Source organism: Sminthopsis crassicaudata, chromosome 2 (genome assembly GCF_048593235.1).
Source record: "Sminthopsis crassicaudata isolate SCR6 chromosome 2, ASM4859323v1, whole genome shotgun sequence".
In the NCBI taxonomy this organism is placed as follows: domain Eukaryota; kingdom Metazoa; phylum Chordata; class Mammalia; order Dasyuromorphia; family Dasyuridae; genus Sminthopsis; species Sminthopsis crassicaudata.
This window is the reverse complement of record NC_133618.1, coordinates 323,733,098-323,745,338: the sequence shown is the minus strand read 5'-3', so window position 1 is coordinate 323,745,338 and position 12,241 is coordinate 323,733,098. Positions and strand designations below refer to the sequence as shown.

Here is a 12,241-nt window from a genome sequence, read left to right as displayed (position 1 = left end):
AAAGAAATAATAGGAATATGCATTAATCTATAAATACAAACCCACATTAAATTTCTCGTTAATATTACTGAAGCTTATGAAAAAATGTAGTATTTACCTGTTTGAGTAAATTGTTCTTTTACAGGAAAAATATCATGTTCTGAAACACAAGGTGAAGCCTCTGGAGTTTTTATTAATAACGGTTCTTTAAGAGAAGTTGGAGGAGGAGATTGAGGTGGAGTAGGCTGTGGAGTAGGCACTGGAGTATGGTGAACAGTCTAAGATAAAGGTAATACAAAAAAAAAAAAAAAAGATACATGAGACAAATAACTATAATAATATCTTTAAAAGAGTAAAATGGACTTATGACTAAACTATTAAAAATTTAGACAAAAAATATAGGAAGATCATGACTATAAGGAATTTTGCTAAACTAGATACTTTTTTTGTCTCTACACCCGAGACACTGGAAAATCTTAGTTTCTTCTGGAAATCAGCCTTTTAGAATACTAGGTCTTTTGGAATAGTTCTGTATCTAGAAACTGTTTCTTCCTCTACAGATTTGAAGAATCATAGCAAACAAAAGAGGACCTCAGAACAGGAGGAGGAGGATATGGTGTTATGATATTAAAAAGAAAAAAAGTAGATATGAAAACTACAAACTAATGAGCTTAATGTATACTCTTGGAAAAATTTCAAATGATTAAAAAAATTGTTTCTAAACACTTAAAAAATCAACCATTAGGAGTCAAGATGAGTTCACTAAGAACAAATCAGGCTTAACCTATCTTCCTGACAGCATTAATAGACTAATATTGAATGAAAAAAATGTCTGAGAACAGATTTCAAGCACAGCAACTGAAAAAGTCTTTCACAATATCCTTATGAACAAGAAGGAGCAATATAAACTTGAATAAGATTATATAGTAAAGTGAATTTACAGTTGGCTGAATGATCACAACCAAACTGTATTGATTAATAATGGATGTCATGCTAAATTATTTATAAGATAAGAGTACCCTCTCCTAGGTTTTCTTTTGTTCAATATTCTTATTAGTGATTTGCATAAAGACAAAGAGAGCCTGCTAACCAAACCTATAGCTGAATACAAACTACAGGAGACAATGACCATATTTGATAAAAAAAGTCAAGATCAAAACATCAAATCCATAGACTAGAATGATAGGACAGGAAATATCAACCTAGCTAAAACTGTACTAAATGAAGAGAAAAAAAAATCTGAAATGGGTAAGCAAGAAAATACGGATGAATCGTTAAAATATTTTCTCATCACTAAGATATCAGAACTGAGAAAGTAACAATATGTAGCAATCAATGCACCTAGCTAAATAAAAAACATCTCATTCATTCATTGAACATGTGTACATCTGGTACCTGAGCACAAGTCTATGTTTGAAGACACACTTCAATGAAACTGATCACGGAATGAATGAAAATCTCAGACATCCTAAAATCTTTAACTAATAATAGAGTAAAGACACTCTATATCAACAGTCTATACTAAAGAAAACAGTCTTTTAATGGATGGTTCCTTATGGAAAATCCATAGTGAAATGACCAGACGATACTTCTTTTTTGGTTCCAAAACTCAGTAAAGAGGCCAAAGATTTTTATGAGTTTATGCAGTTAAATGAATCAAAAGTATTTTCAATTTTTTTCAGTCTCAAATTGAGACATGTTATTGGTTTTGGGGGGGGGGGAAGGCAGCAAATCAAAATTACAAAATAAAATTCCAGTGATCTCATTTATAAGTACAACAAATCTGTATAATGCCAATATTATAGACCAGCTTATTTTCTTGATTTTAACTTCTATATATCAAATATAAGCCCAAAGTTCCCCTAGGATTTAAGAACTAAAAGGTGAGACTATTTTGAATATGTCAGTGTTCCATGTTACTATAAAATAAATCTATTAATTTTTTTTAAATTACATAGTCCTAGAGCTTTCAAAAAATACTCATTCAACATGAAAAGAGGTGTCACTTACTCCAGGTTCCTCCTCTATTCTCCATAATATCAAACTGTTACACTCTTCTGTAAAAGGCTGTGCACCACAGCAGGTGATGCAACATATACAATTGGATGTGGAATCAGGAAGATCAAGGTTCAAATCTGGATTAAGATGCTTACTAGTACTGATCCTGAAACAATCATTTAACTTCTGTTTGCCTCAGTTACTTCAATTTCATAATGGAGATAATGAGAGCATCTACATTAAAGGGCAGTTGTGAAGATCAAATAAAATATTTGTAAAAAGCACTTAGCACAGAGACTGAATTAGTTAAGTATCATAAAAATGCTTCTTCTCTTTCCTTCTGTTTCTTTGCAACTACAACCACTAGTTATTTACATTTAGATATTCAAAAGTCTGGAACTAACTGTTCTCATTCACATAATACTTTTTCTCTCTTTTGCTTCAGTCTCTTAAGGGACAAAAGCTATCTTCTAAAGACATTTCCCTAGATGGTCAGTTGTTTTAATAAAACGCTGGACAATCTAATGTGCCATAACACAGAAAGATTTTTATTCCACAACATATCTGCTGCTTACAGAGTAAAATTAATGCATAAATGCCTAAAAGCTTTTCAAAAATATTTCTAACACTATTTTAATATTATTCTGAAAAAAATATTTCAGAATTATATATATCCAAAGTTGACAAAAGTATTATACTACTGAACAAATATAGAATTCGCTCTAAATGAATTGAAAAAATAATTAAGGGGGCAGCTAGGTGGCACAGTGGATAGAGCACCAGCCTTGAATTCAGGAGGACCTGAGTTCAAATCTGGTCTCAGACACTTAACACTTCCTAGCTGTGTGACCCTGGGCAAGTCACTTAAACCCCAGCCTCAGGGAAAAAAAAAAAAGAAAAAAGAATTAAGTATTCACTATGTGCTCAAGTACTGAGCTAAACTTTAGGGATACAAATTGAAAAACAATTGCTATCTTAGATTCTAAAAGGAGGAACAGATAGATAAATAGATAAGAAAGGGTAATTTGATTTGAAAAATCACAGAGATGAAAGAACAATGAGGTAGCAACTGAAAAACTCATTCCAGAAGTAATGGTAGTGTTGATTTGATGTTGAAAAAATAAGTAGCCTCTCAAGAAATAGACTGAAGATTATAGGAAAAATGTGTCTACAGAATATTTAGCCATCTATTGCCTGCCTCTTAAATTTGAAGAAGATACTATGAGAAAGTTGATCCATTCTATAGCTACTAGATAAAAACATTCAATATATCAAGAAGCATAAATTCTTAATTTTGCTTATTAATAATATCATTTATAATCTGAATTTAAAATGTAAATCAATTTTATTTTTTTAAAACAATGTAAGCTTGATTTACATTTGGTAACAAGAATTTGATCTGAACCCTGTAAAACAAAATATTTATTTTAAGTTCTGCCATTTTAATACTCTATAACAGAAATTGTTCTTACTGGTAAGTATGGTACATTGGCAGGAGCATTTGCAGGAAGAGGAGGAACATCTTTTGTTATTTCCTTGTTACCGAGCATGATGGCAATAATCTCTTCAAGAGCTTCATTCACAAAAAGATTAATCATATCTGAATTCACAGGCACACCTGCATCAACAACGAGTCGAAATTTTGTACCACCTGTTTCTTCAACTAGATATTAAAAACATTCAAGAAAAACAGATGTGTTAAAAACTTGATCAAAATTAATATTTTAATCCTTAGACTATTGAAAAAGCTTATAGGGAATAGGGGAGGTAAATCTGAAAAAAAAAAAATACATATATATATACACATACATATATAAACCCACATGTGTATTTAATGTTTTCAGTACAATTTATTAAGATAAACTGATAATGTGGTAATGACCACATTACTAATTGAAATGGAATTGGGAAGAAGTGCATACCATTTCTAGCTTTTAGAGAAACAAAAAGATTTGCGTTGACATTTGCATTGTAGTCGCTTAGAAGTAATGCATCTGAATAAAAAATTAATTTTGCAAAAAAAGCTATAGAAAGTATAGTTCTTAGCTAAGGTTATATAGGGCAATTCAGAAGAAAAAGCTGCTTTACGAATACAAATGCAAACTTTTACCCATCATTCTTGAATTCAGAAATGTGAATTATTCAATAGGTAGCAAGTTCTACTTCTATATCATGTACCAGTTAAAACTATACAAGTAGTTAATAGATGTAACCTAGAGGCATCATGTGACCTTTTTTCTTGTAATGAAATAATTTTGAAACTATGGCAAAATATGTGATCTAGGCATTTTGTAAAGGGAACCCCCAAAAATAGGGCAGTAATTTCAAAGAAAACAAATCATCAATATAAAAATTAACTTCTTTTTAATCATTAACCAGTAGAGAAGCAAAAACAGTGAAATTCATGAACTATACCAAAATACATTTTAATTCACTTGAAGAATATTAGTTCTAATTAGACACTAATATCCATAGTTCCCTAAGCTGTATTGTAGATCTCCTAGGAAGACATGTACATAAAGGAGGAAAGGGGTAAATCAACTTCCCCTAGTATTTACTCAAGTTACAGAAGAAGTGATTGGAACTTTTAAAGCAAGTGAAGAAATTATAGCAAATAATAACTATATTGCAATCCTCAATCTGTATTTAATGATCATCCATCAAAAAAACCTTCCTTTTCTTATCTATACCAAAACATTCACAGCAGTACTTTTGTTGGTAGCAAAAAAGGAATCAAAATGAATGTCTTTTTATTAGGGAGAATTTGATGAAACTCTGATAGGAATTTCAAGAGTTACTACACCATAATAAATGGTCACTACAAGGAATTCAGAGAAATTCATAAAGGTAATGAAATTGATATACAATCAAAAGTAGGGTTCAGAAAACAAAAATATAATGACCATAAAGAAAAATATCACTAAAGAAAACAGAATTCAGATTTAAATATTGACCTTTATTTTAGAATTCTGAAATAAAATATACTGTCCCTTCTCTTTATATGCAGAATGATATATACCCTGAAAAACATATTCAGTGTATTGGTTTGTGTTTTTCTTTGTCATAAGGCTATAAAGTATATCAGAAAATAGCATTAACATGAAAAACAAAAAGCATCAATAAAAAATGAAGAATTCTGAAGATTTATTTTATCACTATTATTTTAAAGATGTTTTCACAATAAATTGTACAGAAATACAGTCCAAATGGCATCTGAAAAGAAACAAATTAAGAAGTCAGAACTTACCAACATCAGAGGCTGAAGTTTCACTTTCTTCACTTTCTGAAATACTAACATTAGGTACTTTGGTCTGTGGCTGGAATGGAAGCATCCTATTGATAAGTCTTGACATTATTTCCTGTTCTAACCTGAAAAACAAAAGTTAATAGTTTTTTTAAAAATGGAAACCTATTTCCATTTGATAGATGATAGACATACCGCTTTGACATTTTAAAATATTCCTTTACTCATGGACTATACATATATGATATCTGAAAAATAACACCCGTTCCCCAAAGTGATAAGGCTAAAAAAGATAGGTTAATGCAACAATTACAGAACACTAATAATCATAGTATGATAAGAATTTGCTTTTTCTAAAGTCACTTTAGAAATCAGGATGGAAAAGTCTAACAGAACTCCTAAGTTTAAAAGAAAGAATGAGTCAGTAAATATACCTGGAATAGCACGCAGTTAAAATACTTAAACTCTATTAAACAGCACACAGAATCACAAAATAAGAGCTGGAAAGAACCTTGAACAATAACTTGGTCTATATTCTCTGTCTTAAGGCATGCAATTATCTAAAGAACCCAGGGGAAATAAGTTTTTTCTTTTTTCAAAGTCAATAATTGTAGCCACAATTATAACTGATAACAGTTTAACACTCAATTGCACTTAAGCTTTGTCTGCAAAGTGCTTTACATTCCATTATTTTAGCTTTTCAACAACCTGATATTGCAGCTAAGGGAACTGAGGCTAAGCTAGATCACCCTGGCTAGGTTCACAAAGCCCATTTCAAGGGGCATACTTGCACTCAATTCTCTTCGGATTTCAAGTTCAGTGATTCATTACACCATTACACATCATGCTTCAAAAGTCACCTGACACAAAAGAAGATATCTTTTTAAATACGTTATTGCCAAAAAAAAATACACTTTTTCTACTACGACAGCAGATTCAAATGAACAAGTTTGGAAACATTTCTTGTCATTTTTAACTCCCCAAAATGCAATCAAATAAGCCTTTTAATCCTACATCAAACAGTGGTTAGCAAATTGTAAAAGCAAAATTTAATAGGTAAAAGAAATTTAAGTATTGCAATGAAAGTCTAATTTTCCTGTCATATTTAATATTATCACTATATTATCATCAATATCAACATAACTTACCAATTAATAAGGCTATTTTCTAGAGCCTCTTTTTTCTCAATTACTTTCTCAAGAATATCAGCAGTAGGTTGAGCAACAGATACAACTGGTGGAAATGGAGGACCATTATAATGTTGAGGAGTAACTTTAGCACTTTGATTAAACTCCAGGACTGGTTCAAAGAAATCTTCAATGTCATCACTTTTTTCTTCATCCTAAAGGTAACAAAAAAATACAGTGATTCTTTTATAAAACACTGATATATAAGATATTATGTCAAATAAAAGAAAATCTTTAGGATATTACTATATATATGTATATACTATATATTTTGCATACACTGAGTGGCAACATAATAAATGGATAGAAAATGGGTCTATAAGATGAGATCTCTATTCAAATCCCACTTCTGACCTAAATTTACTGTAGTCCCTTAACCTCAACACTGCTCAAAGCAACATTTTTAAGAATCTAAACTGAAGAAAAATTATCAATGTATACTGGTCAAGGGAATTTCTTCTTCTGAGATTCCCTATACCAACTGAATAATAGATCTAACCCTGGCCCTTTCCCCTATTTTATTCATGTATATACATACAGAGAAGACCATCAGATTAAAAAAATTCTTGTCAGCCAACAGAATATTTAACAACTTCTTATCCACATTTAAAATACCTTATTCAGTCTGCTAAAAACCTGCTTAACCCCATTAAAGTGTAATAGCATTTAAATTATGTCACTTAGAAATCATAGTAGAGAAAGAAATATGAGAACATGTTGGGAAAATATTAAGATGATAATTATGATTCAGAAAAAAAGAAGCAGTGAACACTTAATATTTAATATGTAGTTCTGTCAAACAATCTATGATTGAATACTACCTACCAGAGTATATTATTATTTTGCCCCTAGAAACCTCATTACTTGGAAACTGCAGTACTTTACAAGATTGAATACATCTCAAAATTCATGCATGATGGATTCTCTCTGACCCTATAAATGGAGATAAGAGTAATGAGTTTCAAAACCTCCATTTAAGGAGGGGGCCCAGGCTATTATCTCCCCACCTATAGTCATTTGGCCTTAAAACAAGTCCCAACTATATACCACATCTCGAATTCCTTTTGTATGGTATCTTTCATTAGCAGAGAATAACCTAGTTGAAGGCAAGGACTGTCTTTGTTTTTCAGATTTGTATTACTAACATTAACACAATGTCTGGAACACAGATGGTGCTTAGTAAATGTTAACTGACAAGTAACATGGCATGAAAAATTTAAGAAAAGAACAAAGAATTTAAAAGCTTTGAAAAACTAACTTCTAATACTAAAATATTTATTATTATATTTTATTCAACATAATTTTAAAATTTTTCCAGATTTCAAAAATACTCAAGACAACCAAAAAAATTAAGTAATGATTAGGAATTCTAGGAATGTGATTTTTCTTTAGAATGAACTTTATTTTTAATTTTTTTTTTAAATTCTAGGAATGTGAGTTTCCTTGGAATTAACTTTTTTTTTTAATATACCAGAGAAGTTACCAAGGTATAGTGAAGAAAGTACTAGACTTAGAACCAAGACACCTGGGTTCAAACTGCAGCTCCAACACAAACAAGTTTTAAGATCATAAGGAAATAATTTCATCTCTCATCATCTATAAAATGAAGGTAATATATACTACTCTCAATAGTTTGAGAGAGAAGTACTTTTTAAATCTTAAAGTACTCTATAAATGTAAGGAATTATTAACTATAAACATTCCATATGTTGTCAACTCTTATTATCAATATTACTTATTTAGATTATTTCCTTCTATTTCCTACTACAATTGATCCAAGCTACATGGAAGAAAAGAATGAGAATTCAATTAAGTATACAAGCATATCTATGTATGTATATACTTATGTGTATGTGCATGTATATGTATATATACACACATACATAGGTATATGTAAATATACACAAGCACATGCATATCAATATAGAACATGTACAATATGCATACATGTAATAAGTAATACATAAAGAATATTTTAATTACATATATAGAGATATAGATATAGATATATGCAGAAACCTGAACAGATATTTTTTTTTATCTTCATTCAGCCTGCTCAATTAAACTTAGGGATATATAATGGATAAGAAGAATCTAGATTCCAGATGAAGTCCATAAAAAAACTCCTGATACTTCCCCATAGTCTAAAATAGAAAGAATCAGAGGTTTATTCAAATTTTCAGCTTTTACCATATTTCCCATATTTCCCACCTAAGTATTTTGAAAGTCCTTTTACCATATTTCCCATATTTCCCACCTAAGTATTTTGAAAGTCCTCAATTACTGAATAACTTATTAATCTGACTCTTTCAAGTAGGGTCTGAGTAGGCTATTCCTTTGGAAGACCTAAATCTGACTATCTAGCAGACTGTCACCTCTAGGTCCTTCTAAACCTATGGGGGTCTATGTTTTTGGAGGACTTTGTCTATATAATGTTAATTAAGATATGTCCATGGACACACTGAGGGACCCATGGTATAATACTAACCTAATTGTTGGTATCTAATAGCCCCTTAACAAAGTTTAAATTAGGGGATAATGGGGGATTATGCCACAGTGTTTTAAAATGAGGAAAGGGAAAAGAAGACACATCTAATGGCCTCAACTCTCTCAGTAAAGTATGAGGCAATCTCTCTGCCTGAGAGCCAAAGGGAGAGAGTACTAGTGAAGGCTTGAAGAAAGATGAGAACATCCACCTGATATAAGTACATAATACTAACTGTTAGCAATATAAAAGCAAGAGTCATTAAAATACAAATATAAAGAGTTGCAAATATGAACAAAGATATGAAAATTTTCAAAAAAACTAGCAAACTATAAAGCATTACTTCAAAATATGCTTCAAACAAATAAGAGTTGGAAAAATAAAATTAAAACAAAACTGAGATTTGCATTAGAAAAATGGCAAATTTGAATGAGAAAAATGAAAAGGCAATCATAACAAATATGTTGGTGGGTTATGATTCTAGATATCAATATGGAATTATGAAAGAAAACTAATTAAAAATTAGTACTACCTAACAATCTCATATTAGGCATACCTCAAGGAAATGAGAGAAATAAAATGATCATAGAATTTACAGCAGATCATAAAGATTATTAAAGTTAGTGCCTGCAGAAGATTCTGGGAAAGTAGTCAAGTAGTTCAAAAAATTTCAAGCTCTCCACATTTCCCTTTACAAAGAATAAAACCAAGGTGAACAGAGAAGATAAATTGGAGAAGAACAGTGTTCTTCCTGGGATAATCTAAGAAGATCCAAAGACAGATAGGAGAATGAGGTTGAACCCAGAGAAGTATAAATACTTCCAGGTTAATTCCTTTAAAAGAATAAGCAGAGAGTTCTGGGGGTTAGCTGGGTTGAGAGATGTCTTAGGCTATCATAGGAACTTTCACTTCCTAATGAGGAGAGACAGGGATTTATCTTCAGAGGAGGATATTAAAATTTAAAAACCTCTCCTACCCCAAAGAATAACATTAAATAGTTAGCTGCCCAAAAAGAGTTTAAAAATCAAATGAGATTTTGGAAATTTTTTTTTTTAAAAAGAACAATCCAAAAAATAACCAAGACTATAGAGAAAAAAGTCAACCAAATAGAAAAGGAAATCCTGATTCTTTTTTTTTTAATAGCTTTTTATTTTTCAAAATACATGCAATTTTCAACATTCACCTTTGCAAAACTTTCTATTCCAAATTTTTCTTCCCTCCCTCTCTTAGACAGCAAATAATCCAATATAAGTTAAACCACTGCAATTCTTCTAAATATATTTCCACAGGGGCTAGGTGGCACAGTGGATAGAACACCAGCCCTGAAGTCAGGAGAACCTGAGTTCAAATCTAGTTTCAGACACTTAACACTTCCTGGACCTGACCCTGGGCACGTCACTTAACCCCAATTGCCTCAGCAAAAAAAAAAACAAACCAAAAAAACCATATATATCCACATTTCCAATCAAATCAGATCAAAAGGGGAAAAACAAACAAACAAACAAACAAAAATACTATGCTTTAATCCACATTCAATCTCCATAATTCTCTCTCTGGATGTGGATGATACTTTTCATCAAAAATCTATTGGAACTGTCTTAAATCTCCTCATTGTTGAAAAAGAGCCAAGTCCATCACAGTTGACCATTATACAACCTTCTTGTTGCAGTGTATAATGTTCTCTTGGTTCTAATAATTTTGCTAGCATCAGTTCATGTAGGTCTTTCCAGGTTTTTCTGAAATCAGCCTGCTGATTTATTATAAAACAATATATTCCATTACATTCACATATCATTACTTATTTATCCAACTGATGGGCATCCATTCAGTTTCCAGTTTCTTACCACTACAAAAAGGGCTGCCACAAACATTTCTGCACATGTGGGTTCTTTTACCTTTTTTAAATGATCTTTCTGGAATACAGATCTAGTAAAGACACTGCTAGATCAAAGAGTATGCACACTTTGATAGTTCTTTGGGCACAGTTCCAAATTGTTCTCCAGAATAATTGAAGGAGATCCTGATTGTTTAAGGAAGAAAATGACTCTTTGAAAATTACAATTGGGCAAGGGAAAGCCAATAAGCTTATAAAAGATCAAGAAATAATAAAACAATATAAAAAATGAAAAAATATGAGAATGTGAGATATCTCATAAGAAAAACAGAAGATCTGGAGAACAGATAAAGAAAAAAAAAACTACTTGAATCAATTCACAGCTTTAGCAAAGTTGCAGGAATGAGGTCTGAGAACAAGAATTGATCCAAAGGAATTAGATTAGCAAGGAGAGCTAGAGTTCTGAAATCCCACTTACATAAGGAATAAGTTAAAGAAAGAACAATACATATCCAGAAGGGTGTAAAACTCTCCAAACATTTAAAAGAAATAAAAGGAGGAGGACATAGGATAAAGTGGGATATAGAAGGTTGTACAGATTAAAGGTAGTGAAATAATGTATGTAGATTAATGGAAATGGAAGAAGGGGGAGAGAGAAGATGAAGGAGAGGGAAAACAAAAGGATGAGGGCAAGGTACTCAGGAAAAGAGAAGAAGCTTAAAGTTAATAGCAAGGCAACATAGTAGTAGAAATAAGGTAGATGAGTTAACAGGGATAGGAAAGAAGAGATATATAAAAATACAATAATAAAGATCAAGAGTAGAATTTATTACAGAAAAAAATAGGACAGTAATCAATGATCTCAGGCAAAGTCAAAGTTAAAAAAGGGAAGATTTGATCAGCCTCATGGTGGTGTGCCACAGTTCTCTTTTAATTGTCCTGACTCGGTTTCCCTAATTGTCCTGACTCAGTTTCCCTAAATTGTTCTGCCTCAGTTTCCTTAACTGTTCTGCCTCAATCCCCTTAGCTGTAACCCCCCACAGCCCCACTCCGGTTCATTAAGACTGAAGGCCACTTGCTCTAAGGTTATAAATTGTCAATGTGAGACTCAAGATAAGGGGGAGTTCAGACTTCCTGTATCCTAACGCCTTCTGTCATCAAGAATTTATGGTCCTACCCCCTATCTTGTCATTGTTCTTCTTTATCCCAATTTACCAGAATGTCTGATGCCTCCCACCACCCTGTCAGAACCGGACTGATAGTCTATTTATGAAGAGAACACTCTTAATGTTCTGACTCCGCCTCTGCCTTGGACTACCCCTATTGCTGAGCCATGTGTGTATGTCATTGAGAACTCACATTCACCACTGGATACCTTGAGATGAGAGTCCTATCCAGTCAACCAATTAAGCTCTCCAATAATAAAATATTAAAACTCTCTAATCTCTATTTTGCCTCAGTTTCTCCAGCATTACAATGGTGGCTGTCTTGCCTTCATCACTTCTCCATTAAGA

General features: G+C 31.8%; 1 protein-coding gene across 5 annotated transcripts in view; it reads right to left on the bottom strand.

Moving 5' to 3' along the window:
* Positions 1-12,241, bottom strand: part of KIAA0586 (KIAA0586 ortholog) — a 147,681-nt gene that overhangs the window by 49,344 nt on the left and 86,096 nt on the right. For all 5 annotated transcript variants that reach the window (XM_074290227.1, XM_074290226.1, XM_074290223.1 and 2 more), the window contains exons 20-23: positions 6,370-6,563; positions 5,225-5,346; positions 3,450-3,640; positions 98-257 (exon numbers count right to left, since the gene is read on the bottom strand). In XM_074290227.1, the coding sequence (XP_074146328.1) occupies positions 98-257; positions 3,450-3,640; positions 5,225-5,346; positions 6,370-6,563 (667 nt within the window). The remainder of the gene's footprint in view (positions 1-97; positions 258-3,449; positions 3,641-5,224; positions 5,347-6,369; positions 6,564-12,241) is intronic.